Source organism: Mustela lutreola, chromosome 9, assembly GCF_030435805.1.
Source record: "Mustela lutreola isolate mMusLut2 chromosome 9, mMusLut2.pri, whole genome shotgun sequence".
Classification (NCBI taxonomy): Eukaryota; Metazoa; Chordata; class Mammalia; order Carnivora; family Mustelidae; genus Mustela; species Mustela lutreola.
The window spans coordinates 25,242,751-25,260,386 of record NC_081298.1 but is presented as its reverse complement, the minus strand read 5'-3'; the positions used below and the strand labels follow the sequence as shown (position 1 = coordinate 25,260,386).

Genomic DNA, 17,636 nt, shown 5'->3' with positions numbered 1-17,636 from the left:
ATGGTAGGTTAGTAAGGCATGGCTGGGTTTCCCTCTGCTCTTGCCCCCTCAGCAAGTACCCAGCCAGCACACAATCATGCACAGAAGCCCTAGACACAGTCCCTGACCCCGTGGAGCTTACACAGATGGCAAACAAGGACACAAACACATAATGCATAGTGGTAAATTATGATAGAACCTTAAAATAAATATTTTGAGTGATGTCTAGTGACAAACAGACTTCTTTAGACAAAGGAAAGGAGGGAAGCCTTTCCAAGCTGGTAATATTTGTTCAGAACCTGAGACGAAGAGTCAGTCATGCAAAGAACCAGGGGAAGAGCCTTCCTAACAGAAGGAAGAGCATATGCAAAGGCCCTGAGGTAGAAAAGGGCTTGGCATGTTTAAGACCATGGAGGTCGAAGAGGTAGGCAGGGACCTAGTGGGTCATGGCAAGAAGCCTGGGCTCTATCTCAAAGGCAGTCGGAAGCAGGGTTTAAGCAGAGGTTACACAAGGGGTTAGATGGGTATGTAACTCTGTTCTCAATTGCTCCATAAAGATAAGTCTCATCCTATGAAACTAGTAAGTCAGCCATGCTCTCACCTTCTGTCTCATTCCTTTCAACATGGAAGGACAGAAAGTGGGGAGGAGAGAAATGGGACATGTTAAGTAGCGGGTCCCCTGTCAGCCACACCTTCTGAAATGGCCTCATGAGCCAATGAGAAAGCAGGGCCAGGAATCGAAGCTCCCATCCTGCTGTCCTGGAAAGGAAGGTCCTTCTGTCACTCTCCCTCAGAGACCTGCAGGTCAACGTTCACCGGGGATTCAGAGGACTAAGACTTCTAAGTCAGGCACATTAGCTGCTACTCTCCTGGGAGTGAGGCTGGACGGAGCTGGGCCGGGTGGGCAGGGGGGCCCCCACGCTGGTGATGGGGCCCAGGGGCCAGGCAAAGACTTGGGCACAAGGGATGCCTCAGTTCCCGGTTCTCCCCTGCTAGGTGTGCCATCCAAGATGTTGGGTATGTGGTCGTTGCTTCTCCTCTTGGGGCTGGCGACTCCATGCCAGGGGCTGCTAGAGAAGGTGGGCACGCTCGCTCGGATTGACAAGGATGAACTTGGCAAAGGTGAGCCTGAGGCGGGTAGTGTGGACGTCGCATTGATATGCTAGGGTGGCTGCTTTAAGGAAGAGCAGTGACTCTCATCTACTCAGAGAGCTCGGGGACTAAAGGTTTGCTTGTGGGTTCCCGTAGGCAATCAGCTCACCTTCTCCTGAGAGGTGGGCTGGGTGAGGCGGTCTCCAGCCCTGTGGAGCTGTGTCTGCCTCAGGGATGGGGCCAGGTGGGCTGGGGGAGGTGACGAGGAGGGGGCTGGCTGGGCCAGTGTCTTTGCCCCATGTTTCCAGGATGGGGGAACTCAACTAGGCGTGGGAGCTCCGTGGCCCAACGGCCCAGGGTCACAGTCTCAGCGGTAGTGTATGGCAGCAGTGAATAGGAAATGCTTCAGGGAATTGACCCGGTCTGCCCCAGCCTCCCCAAGGAGGTCCCTTCTGTGCTGCCTTTCTTATAATCTACAGAGTCAGGCCAGGGGTACCCAGGAAGAGCAGAGGTCACCTCTTCCATCTTGGTCAAGCCCTGGTGGCTGTGGGCTTCCTCCTTTGCTCTCCCCTTTCTTTTGGTGCTACAGAGTGGCCCAGAGTCAAGGAGCCCTAGTCATACTTTTGGTCCCAAATCTGATTTGCGGTGCAACTTTGGGCAAGTCTCTGTCCTTCTCTGGGCCATACTTCCCCCTTCTGAAAAATGAACTTCCTCCCTCAACCCTCCTTGCAGCCATCCAGAACTCGCTGGTTGGGGGGCCCATTCTGCAGAACGTCCTGGGGACGGTCACATCTGTGAACCAGGGCCTCCTGGGCTCTGGGGGACTGCTCGGAGGAGGTGGCCTGTTGAGCTATGGAGGGGTTTTTGGCGTTGTGGAAGAGATTTCTGGGTGAGTCCGTACCCTGTGGCATCGCAACTCTCCACCTACCATGAGCCCTATAGGAATCCTTTCTTTGCTTCAGGGAAGAGAGGAGAGATTGACGGTCTTCAATTTGTTGGCAGGCAGTGGGGGTAATGTGGGAAGCCCTGGATAGGGGAGTCCGAGAGCCCAAGTCAGGAAATAATGAGTTCACTGCCTACTAGGAAACATGGGAGTAGCAGCACATCCCTATGGCTGAGGGCTCTAGTTTTGGGGCTGACTTCAGTTACTCACTGTGTGAGCTAAGGCAAGTTGCTTAGTGTCTCTGGACTAATCCAGGTATCTGCCTGGCTCCCTCCCTCACATCCTTTGGGTGTCTACTCCAAGAAGCCCTGCTCTGGAAAAACCCCTTTTTTCTCCCTTGCCTGCTTTCAAGTTCTCCAGAAGATGAATCCCTCCTCCACCCCATACATGCTTTACTGGCTTGTTTCTTGCCTCCCCTGCTAGGTTATAAACCTAAGGGTGGGTAGGGCTTCTGTTTGGCTGGTTTATTGTCATATCCCCAATGTCATTAATAGTGCTTGATATATAATGGATGTTTGAAAAGTATTTTTTTAAAGATTTTATTTATTTATTTGACAGAAATCACAAGTAGGCAGAGAGGCAGGCAGAGAGAGAGAGAGGGAAGCAGGCTCCCTGCTGAGCAGAGAGCCCGATGCGGGACTCGATCCCAGGACCCTGAGATCATGACCTGAGCCGAAGGCAGCAGCTTAACCCACTGAGCCACCCAGGCGCCCCGAAAAGTATTTTTGAATGAATGAATGAAATCACATAATGGCTAATATTTATAACTTAATTACCACCTAGCCAGGTTTTCTGTGTAACTAGCACTGTGTTGAATGTTGTAAATTAAGTATCCCATGGAATCTAGAGGTAAGACTGTTATCAATAGCATTTAACAGGTGAGATTGAGGCCCTCAGCAGCCAAGGTACCTGTTCAAGCTCATCCAGCCAGATTGGTGGTGGGGGGTGTGGGTATAAATCAAAGGCCTTACCTGCCTGCCCCAGGGGGATGGTTGGTGGTGATCAGGGCAAGGTCAGCCTGGATAGCCAGGAGGAGTCAGCTGGCTGAAGGTGGATGCAGAATGGAAGGAAAGTCAACGGAAAAGTGTTCCAGACTGAGGGAACAGCCTGGGCAAAGGCCCAGAGGACAGAGAAAGCAATGAGCTGTGGGGAGCTGTGTTTGAGAACCCGGATGAGTTGCACGTGCATGAGTCTGAGGGGTGCGAGTAGGGAGACAATGATCCAGGTCAGAGACTGAACCAGGATGGAGGCCATGGGGACGGGGTAAGAACTTTAATTCACTGAGCCTCCAATGAGGGCGATATTACATTTACTTAACACACATGGTACCAGCTTGAGCACACACATTTATCTCACTTGCCTTTGCAACGTTTGAGACAGCTACTAGTATTGGCCCACTTTATAGCTGAAAAGACTGAGGCCCAGTGGACAAAGTAATTGGGCCCACAGTTGGCTTTATGGGTTACAGATAGGATGTGGGACATAGGACAGAGAGGCTCTAGGCACCACTGGTCTGAGAAGGTCAAAGCACTAATGGACTGACACTAGGGGGTGCGGGCGTTTGGAAGTGAGTGGCCCTCCCCTTGACCCCCATCCCAGGCTGAAGATCGAGGAAATCACACTGCCCAAGGTGTCACTGAAGCTGCTGCCTGGTTTTGGGGTGCAGCTGAGCCTGCACACCAAGGTGGGCCTGCATGGCTCTGGGTGAGTGTGTCCCTCTACCCTCCTGCTCCCCACCCCAGCCCACTGCTCCACTGGGGACCCCTACTCTGCTGCCCCTCACCCCCAGCTCACTGACCACTGTACTTCCACCCACTGTACTTCCTCTCCACACTGGTCCCTTCCTGGATCCCAACCCACTACCCTCCCCAGGGACCTCCATCCCACTGCCCCCCAGCGACTTCTCTCCCTCCCTCCCTCCCCCTGGAAAGGTCTGGGACGGGGTGGGAAGAGGATACAGGAACATGCAAAATGGGGCAGGGACGCAGTGGGTGACAGGAAGGTATGGCGGCTAGCCCACTCGCAGGACTACCCCTCCCACAACTCAGGGCTCCCTCAGCCCCCCGGGGGCGTGGCCGAGGCGGGCCCTGTTGGGTGGGGCCTGGAAGCCTGGCCACGCCCCCAGCATCCGGTCTCGCAGCCCTTTGGGGGGCCTCCTGCAGCTGGAGGCAGAGGTGAACGTGTCGTCGAAGGTGGCGCTGGGCGTGAGCTCGCGGGGCACGCCCATCCTCGTCCTCAAGCGCTGCAGCACGCTCCTGGGCCACATCAGCCTGCTCTCCGGGTTAGTCCGTCCCCTCCGGCCAGCGCCCTAACCCGAGGGTGGGCTTCCTGGGAGCCGCCGGGTGGGCGGGGCCTGACGTCACCCAGCTTCCGGTCGGTCCTGCCTGTTCAACCTGCTGCGTAGACTCGAGACCCGGGACCCGCAGACTGAGACCCATCATGGACTGGGACTTCGGCCCAGCCCCCAGCTACCTCACCCACTCCTGGGCTCTCCCCTTCTCCGCCCCGGCCACCCCCGACCTGAGATCCTGCAGTCTCCTCTCCCAGAGGGGCAGACCCTGGCCATCTCAGTTCCCCATCTCAGCACGTCAGAGACCCAGCTCTGCCCCTGACTCTCTGTGCGACCCCAGAGGAACCTCCTCCTCTGCCTGGGCTCCAGTGTCCCCAGCTGTATAATGGGGACCTAAATTTGATGACCCAGAAGGCTCTTGGCACCTTTACATCCGTGTTTTTGCTGAACTGCTCAGTACACAGTGATCTTCCCTACACTTGTGTTGAACCATCACTTCTGTGGGACAACTGCGGTCTAAAAGAGGCAAGAAACTTGCCGAAGGTCACACACAGATTGTGGCAAGGATGGAGATGGGCCGCTCTCTGGACTCAGACCCCGGCCTTTTCCCCAGGGCTGGGCACCTGCCGCTCCTCTGTCTCTTTGCGGCTCCACATTGGTTTCTACATTTCAGGCCAAACCCCATGCCCCCAGCCCATCTTTGCTGGGTGGCTCTGAGCAGGGAGGGATAATCAGACAGTTCTGTGGTCACACCCAGGAATAGGGTGAACGAGGGTTCTCTCCTCTAGTTCTATCCACGTCGAGCAACATTTTTTTTTAAGATTTTATTTATTTATTTGATAGAGAGAGATCACAAGTAGGCATAGAGGCAGGCAGAGAGAGAGAGGAGGAAGCGGGCTCCCTGCTGAGCGGAGAGCCTGAATCGGGGCCTGATCCCAGGACCCTGGGATCATGACCTGAGCCGAAGGCAGAGGCTTTAACCCACTGAGCCACTCAGGCGCCCCGAGCAACATTTCTTTTAAGGTGGGCATTTTACAGATGGGTCAATGGAAGTCATCCCCTGGTTTCCACGGCATGGTGGAGTCAAGCTTGAAACCCAGGTTTTCAGAGCCTGAGTCATCCCCACCCCTTCCGCCGGAGAGAAGACAGAGATAGCCAGAGCCCTCAGTGCCCACTCCTCCCTGTCACCCCAGTTGGAGCTGTCCCTGTATGGTGGCCCCACCCTCACCCTTCTCTCCTGGCACAGGCTGCTGCCCGCACCTCTCTTCGGGGTCGTGGAACAGACACTCTTCAAGGTGCTGCCGGGACTGGTGAGTGTGTGGGCCCCGGGCCAGACATGCCCCTTCCCTTGACTGTGCCTCTCCCTCCCCAGCTTTGAGTAAATCTGGGCGCCAGGGAGATTAGGCTGTCCTTCCCTTGCACGCCCACTGAGTAATCCCATCCTGTCCTGCCCCTGAGCCTCCCAGGTTCCGCCAGCCAGTCTCTCCGGGGCCTGACACCATCCATCCCAAGACTTCCGGATCCCGAGTTGACAGCTCCAGATGACCTTAGCCCCCATTCCCAAATCCAAGCCCCTTTCTTGCCCCCTGCTCTGTCTTTGCCTCCTATATAATTATTGACTTTATACTTTTCTTTAAGACTAGCTTTGAATTGAAATTGAGTCACTCAGTTTCAAAACTGAGTTAAAACTGAGTCCTGGGCTTGGCAGACATGTCCTGAAAAGCACACATATATCAATTAATACAACCTAAGTCAAATACGTCGTGATTAAGCTGCTCCAGAATGCCCGGGCGTGGCCTGCCCCAGCTGTCCTGGTGTCCTCCAGGGGACGTGATGCGCCCCTGAGAACAGCTGGTCTGCCCAAAGCAGCCTTTCACTGGGCCCAGTGAGGGGACAGTCTTTGCTGGGGTCACAGAGCCAAGGGCAGCCAGGTCTTCTGCCCCCCAGTCCTGGTAGAACCTCTCTTGTGAGTCCTTGCGAAGAATACCTGTGGGAGCCCATGGTTAGCAAAACTGCCCCGGGCTTGAAAAGCCAATTGGAAATGAAGCTCAGGGGAGAAGGGAAGGTCCCAGCAGCAACATCCCCAGCCCAAGCCCATCTCAGGCGGATTTCAGCACCATGGAGTGGGTGCATTTTTTTTTTAAGATTTTATTCATTTATTTGACAGACAGAGATTACAAGTATGTAGAGAGGCAGGCAGAGAAAGAGGAGGAAGCAGGCTCCCCATTAAGCAGAGAGCCGATGTGGCGCTCGATCCCAGGACCCTGGGATCATGGCCTGAGCTGAAAGCAGAGGCTTTAACGAGTGAGTGAATTTTAATCTCAGCCCCTAGCTGGGGTCCCTAGGACAACTGGGTGCAAGGCAGGATTTGTGTAACTCAAAAAAGTTTTAAAAGTGAGGGTTGGTTACTAGCATTTTGAGATTGGAGGTTTCTCCTAACAGGCTCTGGTGCAGTCAGCCAGCCCAGCTGCCATCCCTCCTTCCTGCAGGTTATATACGCTGGGGCCAAGGAGAGCCCCTCTGGTCTCCTCTCATTTCTGTGACATGCCTGACCCCAGAAGTCCTGGAGTTAGGGCTCCCTGAATGTCAAAGAAAAGGCAGCCCTCTCTTGTCTGAGAACAGCTGTGACCTTGGGCAGTTTGCCTTTCTTCCACCCCAGCGGTGGCATGAAGGGACTGGACTGGGTCACCTCTGGGCTTCCTGCTCTGGCGGACTCAGACTCTATGACTCCCAGACCCAGGGTTCTGAGAGCCAAACTACCTGCTGTCTGTCTTCCTCTCCCAGGCGCTATCAGCACACACACGGTGGTGTAGCATGCACATTAGATGGGCCCAGGCCTGACTCTCCAGGTGGGGGAGAGGGGTTCCCCTCTTTGGTGTCTGAATTCTAGGTTGTCCAGAGCCCACCTGGAGAGCAGGAGGAGCCTGAGACCTTGGAGGGGGCAGCTACCTTTGTCTCCTCAGAGGAGGGCACACCCCAGCTGGCCTCTGGAACGTGCTTCCCCTGTTCCTCCGGCATCCTTCGAGGTTTTCTGAGGGGGCCCCTGTAACTGGCCCTTTAGGCCATCTGCTCTGCCCTCTGACACCAAGGTCCAGCCCCTCCCCTGCCTCTCGCCTGTGTGTCCGCCAGTCCGTCTGCACATTCTGACTTGCCTTGGACCCCAGAACCAAATGATTTAGAGAAAAGGCAGCTGTCCCCTATGCTGGGCTGGGCCATTATCTTCCTGTAACACCAGTTTTCTCTGGACACAGCTGTGCCCCATGGTGGACAGTGTGCTGGGCGTGGTGAATGAGCTCCTGGGGACTGCGCTGAGTAAGCTGGGGCCCATCCCACCTCTCCCTGCCCCTTCTCCCTCCCCCACCCCATTAGCCCAAGGAGGGGCGGGTACCAAGGACAGAGGAAGGGGCAGAATTCTGGGGCTTTCACTTCCTCCTCAGACTTGATGAGGCCGGCACACGGAAGAGGTGTAATGGTGGGGTTCTGGGCTGAGGCCGGTTCTGCGGGGCCTGGAGGCAGGTCTCCCCCTGCCAGGGGCTGAGGGCCACTTGTCCAGCACTGGCCATGTGTCTGGCACTATCAAAAGCATGAGGCAGATATTATTATTACCTGGACAGACTAGATGACTGAGGCCCAGAGCTTAAGTCAGGAACCCAAAGCCCGACAGCCACCGTGGCCTCCAGTCTCTTTGAGCCTTGTGGAGACACAGGTGCCTTTGAAAAATATAAAAAGACATACCCAGGATAACGATAGAGAACTTAGAGGCACACCTGTCTCTCTATGTGGTGTTATGGGAGAGAGGCAAGACATGGCTGGCCAATTAGCTCTGGAAAACCGAAATCCTGGCTTTGCTATTCTGTGGCTTGTGTGACTTTGGGCTCGTGACTTCCTCTGTGTGAACCTCAGTTTCCTTATCTATAAATGTGGATGACTGTAGTGCCCAAGTGAGCACTTAGTGGAATGCTAGGCACTCAATATGTAGAAGGTGGGCTTGTTATTATTGGGGGCTGGGCTCATGGGGTCTTTTTCCCTCCCCCTACAGGCCTGGTGCCCCTTGGGGCTCTTGGATCCGTGGAATTTACTCTGGCCACGCTGCCTCTTATCTCTAACCAGTACATAGAGTTGGACATTAACGTGAGTGCCTACCCAGGCCCTGCCCACAGCTGGGGGTGGGGTGGGGTGTGGGCTGCTGGCAGAGGCTGGGTAGGGGATGCTGGGTCCAAGAGAGGTGGACAAGCCATGGTGTCTCCTTCCCTACAGCCTATTGTGAAAAGCGTAGCTGGTGACGTCATTGACTTCCCCAAGCCCCCCAAACCCATTAAGGTGCCCCCCAAGGAGGACCACACATCCCAGGTGGTTGTGCCTCTGTACCTCTTCAGCACCGTATTTGGGCTCCTGCAGACCAATGGTGCCCTTGACATAGACATCACCCCGGAACTGGTAAGTGCGGCACCCTGCCCCACCATGGCTAGACAGTGCTAGCAATAAGCCAGTCCTATCACCACCAGCCAGCCTTGACTAGCCCTCTTCTCTATAACTAGAGAGGGTTGGACAAGTTTACAGCAAACAGAGGCCCACTCTTGTTGCTAATCAATAAAGGCCCTCTACTTGGCTAAGTCTGAATGGGACCTCTAAATCCTTCTCTACATGGCCCTCCAGGAAGTTACTTTCAACTGGTCAAAACTGGCAGATGAAATGTAGCTAGTTTTTGTCCCCATTCCATATGAGACCTTCTGGAGTCAAAGCCCAATTTTATACTAAAGTGTGAATGGTTGACATTTCCATTGCTTTCTCAAGGGCAGATTTGCATCGGAGAGAAGAAAACTAGGGTTGGACATCTGTTCTAAAGCTTCTCAGACTTCTCTGCTTCCATTCTGGCCCTTCTCCTACCCTCACAGATGTCTGGGAGCCCCCCAGGAGCTTCACCCAGAGACATTTTTCTTAGTTTCACCCTTTCCAAAGGCAGTGAGTCTGAGCCATCTGAGGCCTCTACCTGCAGTTCAGGCCCAAGACGGCAAGGGTTGATCATTCACTTCCTGATGGTGGGGTCCAGAGAGTACATGAAGGCCTACGGGAGGTGGGAATAGGGCCCTGAGCTGGGAGGCATGTATCTTCTAGCTGGAGGGAAGAGACTGGGAAGGCTAGGCAGAGACTATGAGCGTGAGAATGTGTGTGTCTGAGCGGCTTTGTGTGTGTGTGCACGTGTGTGTGTGTGGGCAGGAGGAAGGGACCTCAGTGGCCATGCATGATAGCTGTGTGTTGAGTGAGTGTCTGGGAATCCTCTAACCAGGAGAGAATGTGTTTGTATGTTTATCCTGTGTGAACAGTTATGTTCTGAAAAGTAGACGTGTAGTTCAAAGACCTCAGATGTCAGGGCTGTGTGGCTGGGCCATTATCGGTGAAAACGGGTCTGATAGGGCTGTAGTGAGCTAGGGATCTTGTGCCGCATGTCTCTGGCAGCTGCCACTCAGTTTCCGCAAGGGGATGGGGTGCAGGCCCAGTGTGATCAGGCTTTCCAAATTCTTAGCCAGAGCCTGGCAAATTGACATGAAATTTCTTGATTTGTAAATGCTGGAAAGAAATTCTCAGTTTTTGAAAATACCGTTTGGATAAAGGGCAGAAATGTCTGGGTTCAGATCCCTGGGCCTTCAGATCATAAGCTCTGGCAGAGTAGTGTAAGAGCTCTGGAGTCCGCTTCCCAGGTCAGATCCCACAGCGCAACTTACCAGGGGTGACCTTGGGCAAGAGCATCAGGTTTCCTGCCCGCAGTGTAATGTAACGCTGACAGGAGCAAAGGCACACAAAGCCCTTAGCGTGTGCCTGGCAAGTGATAAACACTCATCACTGGCCAAGAGAAAAAACCCAAGTGTGTGTAGGGATGTGTGTGTGTATAATGGGTAGGAGTGGGTGGGCTGTGGGCAGAACACTTCATGTATGCTGAAGAACTCCTGTCCTGTCTGTTCAACCCGCACCCCATTTGGGCTTGGGTCCAGGTCCCCAGCAATGTGCCACTGACAACTACAGACCTGGCGGCTTTGGTCCCTGAGGTGAGTGACCCTCTCATGGGCTTTGATCCTTGTCGCTCTTTCCCGATAAGCCTGAGTGAACTCCTGAATCTTTCTCAACACAGCTCTCATTGAGTCCAAATTCACACTAAAATTTCAAAGACTGCCGCTTAAACTTTCCTGACAACAGACTTTACTCAGGGAGGAAAAGATCTGTTTAACTGCCCAAAAGTCAACCGCGCATTTGTCCTGTGGCTCCGTCAGGCAGAGGACAGGAGAGTCTTCCTCTCCTTCCGCCAGCCCAACTTCATCTTGGTCTCGGTCTTCTCCACTCACAGGGAGAAGATTCCGGGTGCTGGCCCTGAGGAGGGAAGGGGAAGGAGGATTCAGGGAGGGTTGACTAGTGGGCATCCCTCTGTGCATGACTGCAGGGCCTAGGCCCAGCTTTCCTGACTGTTCAGCTGGGGCTGGACCAGCTACTTTCCAGCTGTGGGAATCTGAATTCATACTAAAGTTGAAATGACTACTACAAGGTCCTTATATAATAGTAGATTCTGATAGAGGTTGGAATGAGGTCCAGAAGGTCTGGGTTTCTACTGGGGAAGATGGACGGGGGCAGCTGAGTTTAGGGGTGTAGAGAACAAACTGAGTCCTTGAAAGGTGGTGATTTATATCCACCTTAGTGGGCATGGTTGGGGCTGCTGCTTCTTGGAGTCCTTGGCCAAAGCACATACAGGTCTTAGGCAAGGGAGGGGATGGGGCTAGATAAGCAGAGGAACCTCCCAAGAGCAGGAGTTGGAAGATAGAGAGGGACCTGGGGGAGCCAGGGGTGGCATGGGTGGGGGGAACCTGTGCCTGCAGCAAGCTGGGCCTTGTCCCTCCAGTGTGGGGAGGCTGGGCCTGTTTGGAGGCAGAAGCATTTGTAATTGTGGGATCAGAGCCCTGTAGCCCCAGCTCTGAGGCTGGTTCTGTGGCTTCAGAATCTGAACACATAAGGATGGAATCTGGCAATTCTGTCTTTATGACCCTGTGACTCTGGCAGTCGGGGCTGGATGGGTTACCAGGCTCCAGCATTCAGGTGGTCTTAAGCCTTGGTGACTCCCTGGCTTCCAGCATTTCCATGATGTTGTGATTGGGAAGCTTGGAATTTCCTGACTGTGAGATTCATTCAGTCAGTCAGCAGCACTCACCGAGCACCTGCTGTTTCCCAGGCCCTGTGCTAGGCACTGGGCGTGCAGAAGGAGCCAAAGGGGAAAAGCAGACCAACGTCTGTCTGCTTCAGGAGCGGCCATCCTGGTAGGGGTGACAGACACTGGACACATGAATAAGGAGACTATTCACAGCATCAGAAGGCAGAAGAGGGCGGGGCGGTGAAGGTCGAGGAAGAGGTGGGAGTAGTGATTTTAAGGAGGTGCTTTGCGAAGGCCTAAACTAAGGAGTTTGACGTTTGAACAGTAGGCCGAAGGAGCGGAGGGAGGGAGTATCTGGAGGAGGGAACAGCAAGGGCCAAGGCCCTGAGGTAGGAGTGTGCTGGCAGGCAGGAGGGACAGCAGAGGGGCCAATGAGGCTGGACAGAATGAGGGGCCAGTGGTTGGAGGGGAGATGGAGAGGGGGGCCGAGGACGGGTTGCGCAGGGCCTGTGGGTCTGGTGGGGGATTTTGACTTAGAGACGGAAGGCTGATTCAGTTCCATGGGTTGACGTCTCCCCACTTGAATGTCAGGCTCGGGAGGGGGGGTTGGGGCGGGGCATGGGCAGGTCTGTCTGGGTCAGGCTGTCACCTTAGACCCCAGCATGGCGCCCAGTGCCCATCGGGTGCTCAGGGAGTGTTTGCTGACTGACTGGTTGCATTATTGGGGCACTGAAGCTGCCCTCATGCCCCCTGCCCTGCCCCTGCCTCTCCCCAGGCCCTGGGAAAGTTGCCCCCGGACCAGCAGCTCCTGCTGTCCATGCGGGTGAAGGAAGCGCCCTCGGTCACGCTCCAGAAGGGCAAGGCCATCATCTCTATCCCAGCTAACATCCATGTGCTCTCCTACCACCCGAAAGGGACCCCTGAAGCCCTCTTCGAGCTGAATGCGGTGAGTGGCCCAGGGATAGGAGCCTGGCACTGGAGTTCTACACCGTCCAGGACCCTGATTTCGGGGAGGAGGGCCAGCATGACGCGGCCCAGGAAGTCCCCGTCTCCATGGCCGTCATCTGAGCCAAGGCCTGGGTACCTGCTCCGTCATGCATCTGTCTGGTCCTGTGTGCTCTGTCTTCCCCAGATCCCAGGAATGACTCCCCAACTCCTCAGACTCTCTGTGCTCAGATAGCGCTCGGGGGACCCTCTCACTTTCTCCTGGCCCTCCACCTCTGCTGGTTTCCCCAAATGCACAGCTGGGAGAGGCAGGGCCTTCCCTGCTCACCCTCCATCCTGGGCCCCCAGGACCAAGCAGCTTTGCCCGGCATTCAGTGCCCTCCCGCCATCCTCTGCCTCAGTGACTCAGGGCTTGCGGGTCCCACCTCCCCGCCTTTGTTGGGCAGGGCCCACCACCTGCAGTGCCCTCTCCCCCTGCCCTTGGCTAACTCTTCCTCTTTCAAGATTCAGCTCCGGTGTCACCTCACCTCTGGGGCGCCTTTCCTTGCCCCCCTGTAGGCTGGAGTCTGGGTCTCTCCAAGCTCCTGGAGCCTCAGAGCTTCCTCTTGTGTAACACCAGGTACCCTCAGTGCTCTGCGTCCTGGACACCAGAACCTTCAAGTCACTTCCTCATAGCCCAACAGGGACGCTAGCACACAGTAGGGCCACAGTAGGGATTCATGGAGGGAACGGATGTTGGAAATTCACCTGTTAGCCAAAGCGGACCTGTCCTCAAGCTCCTCCTGCCACATTCATGGTTGACCTCCGCTTGCTTTTTCCATGCAGGTTTTGACTTTAAATGCCCAGCTGGCTCCCTCGGCTACCAAGCTGCACCTTTCACTGTCCCTGGAACGGTAACATGGGGTCCTGGGCCTTGTCTTTAGGAACAAGAATTAGGGGCCAACTAGAACCACCATCCATTCGTGGAGCATCAGTTAAGCCGCCGGTGTTCTACCAGCCTCTTCCTTAACCTGCAGGACCTGCCAGGGAGGGGTCGGTATTAGCCCATTTTACAGATGGGACAACCGGGGCTCGAGGAAGCAGGATCCATAGCAGTCCTCTTCTTCCACATCTGCTCCAAACCTGGCCTGGGAGATAAACTGGCCTCCAGGTCATGGAGCCCCAGTATCTGAGTTACCAACCCCAGAGACTAGTCACAGAGATAACTGCAAAATGCTTTGTTTTTCCCGTGAACTAGTTACTTCTCTAATCTCTCCACTGCCCGTGGTAACTAGGCCCCAAGATAAAAACCGAGATGGTGATGTTGGTGACAGTCCTTCCTGACACATGGATGGCACTTTACAGCCAGCAAAGCCCGGGCTCACACAGCAGTCTTTCTCCAGAAGCCAGGCTGCGGTCTGGGCCTCCACTGTCCAGGACCAGTGCTGTTACCATGGCCTGAGGCCTGGGGACCTGCCTGTCCCTCCCCTAGATGTGGGGAGCTTTCCTAGCCCAACAGGGGTCTCTGGGATCTGCCTGTCCTGAACTGTAGGCACCCAGAGCTCACCTGACCCCACCACATTCGTGTTCTCTGCAGGCCCCCCTGCAAGGTTCCATTATCACCCTGACTCTAACCTTGTCTCCCTGCCTGGGTTTGCTTCTCCTCCCTGGGGGTAGTTCATAACATCAGCCCTTCAGGAAACAGAGGTGTGTTTCCAGGCTCTGGAGCTGCACCTGTATTTGGACCAACTGGGATCTGTCAGTGCGTTGCTTAGTGTGCACCTGCTGGATGCAGGGAACCCTGTGTCTAGTGCTTAGTCTGTGGGAGGGCCACTCCTTTGGGAGGTTCAGCCACTTGCTCAGGGCCGAACAGCTGGGAGGGAGATCAAGACAACAGGTACACAGAGTCAGAGGTGGCGATCATGATCCCTCAGAAGGTTAGATCTGTTCAGGTCCATTTTACAGGTGGGAAAACTGAGTCCCTGAGTCAAGGCTGTTTCCTGATCCTGGAGAGCTAGGGGTGGGGCAGGCTGGGAGTGGGGTGGGCAGAGTGGGGCAGTGGGTGCTGTGGCCCCTCAGTGGCTCTCTTCTTTCCACCAGGCTCAGTGCCAAGCTGGCCTCCTCCTTCTCCCACGCCTTTGATGTAAGTTCCTGGGAGGGGGAGCAGCTTCCCAATGGTGAGGGTCTTCAAGTGCGGGGTGGAGAGGGGCGGGATGAGTCATGGCTCATATGCCTGAGCTGACTCCAGTCTGGGCTCTGCCCCGGCAAGCCAGAGTGGACAAACATCAGAGCAAGTATGCATGTGTGTGTCATCGTCTTAGGAAAGGGAATCTTGTGATCTTCAAAAGTCTTGGAACCTCACAAAGTTGTAAAAATCCAGAATCTCACAAGGGCTCAAAATTCTGGAATTTCACACAAGTAATTATGTTCCTGAACTTGGAAAGTTCTAACATTTCAGAGGCCCACAGATCCCTGGTGTCTCAGAGTTCTAAAGTTCTGGAGTCCCACAACTGTCTTAGGTTCTAGAACATTCTAAGGGTCCCTAAATGGATAGGAATCTAAGAGCAGACCACTCAAAGTTCTATTGGAGCTGGGCATGTTTTCTGTACTTTCTCAGGCATTCCCCCTCCCAGCCCCACAGACCCTTCCTCTAGGTAGACAGCTCTTCAAACTCATGGGGCCTGCATGAAACTGTTCTAAATCAGAATCCCATTTGGGGTTGTTGATGGACAGCCACCCCAGTGGGCCCTGTGCCCACCAGGAATGTGTCCTCAGGCTTGGAGAAGGCTCAGCATCTGAATTTCTGGATTCCCTGCCCAGGAACGGAGGTGCTGCTCCTAGCGAAGCCACACCTCCCAGGCTTCCCTGTTCTCTGTTGCAGGCTACCCGATTAGAAGAATGGCTCAGTGATGTGGTCCGGGTGGCCTATGTGCCGAAGCTCAACGGTATGGGTGGGCTTTGCTCTCTTCTTGGAAACATGGAATGCCTAAAATCAGATTGCTCATTGTTCTGATAGAGACACTGAGGCTGGAGGGGTTGATCTCCTTTTCTAAGATGTAGAAACTGAGGCACTGATATTTCCATTCAAACTGCATTGATGAGCACCTCCGTCACGCCAGACCCTGGGCCCTGAAATCTGTCTGACCAATGTTGACTTAAGCTCACAGTCCAGAGGGAAATAGTCATATAAACAAATGATTAAAATACAGATGACTCAGAGTGTGCAAGGGACTGATAGAACCTGAAGGCAGCCACTGATGACAATTCAGAATAGGAACATTTTTGTTTGGGTTTAGTAGGATGAGTAGGAGTCTGCCCATCAGGACAACTGAGTCCCCAAGAACAGAAATGGATGGCTCAAGGAAACTGGTCCCAGTCCCCCACATATTTTTGTTTTCAACCATTTCCTCCTCACAGTGGACCTGGGTGTTGGAATTCCCCTGCCCAAGGTTCTCAATGTCAATTTTGCCAATGCAGCCTTGGAGATCATCGAGGTAAGCTTCTCACGCAGGTATGGCTTTGACCTGAGGGGAATGCCCTGCCTCACTGTCTGGTCTGTCCCTGCACTGTTCTCTAAGTTGCTCAGGGCATTACAGGTTACTTCACCTGGGAATGTCAAACATAGGATGGGTGCTATAACTCCTTCCTCACTTGCCCACGGCAGGCATTGTCAGTCGATCACAGAGTCCTCTTCTGTTGAATGCAGACACGCCTCTGCCCTATAGAATGGGATCTCAGACTCACTCGCAGAGTCCCAGCTCCCCTGGCCCAGGGGGAGCAAATCTATGTATGTCCCGTCTCTCCTTTATCCTCTGCCTGTGGCGGGCATTGACAGGCATGGCTAATAGATCATGACACTTTTTCTTGCCGAATATCAACATGGCCTCACTATCCTTTTCAATCCAGCACCACTCTGAGTCTTGGAACAGCTCTGGGAGGTGGACAGAGCAGGGAATTGTGGATGCATTTCTCAGATGAGGATCGGGAATGAAGGAGGTCAAATTTCTGGCCCAAGGCCACTCAGTAAATTAGCAGGAGAAATGGCACTCGAACTTGTGTCTCTTGACTTAAGTCCCGAAGTCAGTCTCGGGACTGACTCCCACACTAGATGTCACTCATTCACCATCCACTCACTTGCTTGTTCATTTAGTTAACGAGTGCTTGCTGGGTTCCAGGTTCAGTGCTAACCCCAGGGCAGGACTTGGGGCCGGTGTGTGGGGGAGGAGGAGGGTCAACTTGGAGACCCCGGGGGCAGAGGGCATGGCAGATGGGCTAACTGAAAACCTCGCTCCTTGCAGAATGCCGTTGTGCTGACTGTGGCCTCCTGAAGCTGAGAATGGCCACCTGCCCTCCCGTTGACTTCCAGAGTCCATGTACCTGCCCACTTGGCCTCAGTTTCCCTCCTGGTCTCTAGCCTGTGTCGGTGACAGGGTTAGTGTCCCTTATCCACCCAGGACCACCCAGGTGCTCTGGCCCCACCGCTCTGCCCCCAGTCTGGGGTGGGGACTGCAGGGCTGGCCACAGGACACTGCTTTGAAGAGCACTCTGGCCTCAGTGGAGAGCTTTGAGCTTTCAATAAACCGCTTCTCTCTCTCTTGGCACCTCCTGGCTCGTTATTCCCTGGCATGGAGAGGGGCTGCCTCGGCCTCTTTGTGGAACCCTCCTTGCCAGCTCCAGGCCGGGGCTCCTGGAGGGTGAGGGACTTGGGACCTAGCCCTTGTAGCTTTGCCTCCCAAATTTACCTCGTTGGCCTGGGAAGCCTCTGTGTCTTGTCCTGCCTTCCTTCACCTCTGCCTCGGGCTCTTCATGCCCCTCTTGCCTGACCCCTGCTCCCCTTCCATCTCTAGTTTTCTAAGTACCTGAATCTTTCACTCTGAGTCTCTGATTCTGTATCTGTCTGTCTCTGCCTCTCTGACTTGGGGACCCTTCTTTCCAATTTTAGTATATGTGCTGCCGAAGCGAGCACATTGGGGACCCTTCTCAGAAGCGATCTGTGAGCAGAAGGGTGAATAGAAGTTTTTCAGGGAGAAAAGGAGCCGACATTCTTGGAAGGAAGGAAGGCCTGGTTCTGCCCTGGAGGGATCCCTATGGGCTGCACATCAGTGGTGGACTTGCCGCAGGACAGGCCTCAGAACAAACTACACCAAATGCTCATAGAGAGAATGGGGAAACTGAGGCACAGAGAGGGTCCTGGCTGGCCCAAGACCGCACCACAGTAGAGCTGCATTGGGAAACTGGGGGTCCTGCCTCAGTGCTGGGGCTCCTCTCCACTGTTC

At 54.5% G+C, this 17,636-nt stretch overlaps 1 protein-coding gene across 1 annotated transcript; it reads left to right on the top strand.

The window, feature by feature from the left end:
- Nucleotides 1-983: 983 nt before the first annotated feature.
- On the top strand, nt 984-16,949 carry BPIFB3 (BPI fold containing family B member 3). The gene is made up of 15 exons (XM_059133023.1): nt 984-1,101; nt 1,804-1,960; nt 3,614-3,718; nt 4,155-4,295; nt 5,551-5,614; nt 7,556-7,616; nt 8,344-8,435; nt 8,562-8,741; nt 10,295-10,348; nt 12,212-12,382; nt 13,207-13,274; nt 14,461-14,503; nt 15,242-15,305; nt 15,778-15,854; nt 16,659-16,949. Exons 1-15 carry the CDS (start codon nt 990-992, stop codon nt 16,686-16,688), a joined length of 1,419 nt encoding a protein of 472 aa, XP_058989006.1. The 5' UTR covers nt 984-989; the 3' UTR covers nt 16,689-16,949.
- Nucleotides 16,950-17,636: the final 687 nt, after the last annotated feature.

What these genes read in the sequence shown, in the direction of transcription:
- BPIFB3 (XM_059133023.1), top strand. Translation starts at nt 990, where the DNA reads ATGTTGGGTATGTGGTCGTTGCTTCTCCTCTTGGGGCTGGCGACTCCA. An exon ending in GCTCCTGGGGACTGCGCTGA is followed by an intron (nt 7,617 to 8,343) that starts GTAAGCTGGGGC and finishes CTCCCCCTACAG; the next exon opens with GCCTGGTGCCCCTTGGGGCT. An exon ending in CTATGTGCCGAAGCTCAACG is followed by an intron (nt 15,306 to 15,777) that starts GTATGGGTGGGC and finishes TCCTCCTCACAG; the next exon opens with TGGACCTGGGTGTTGGAATT.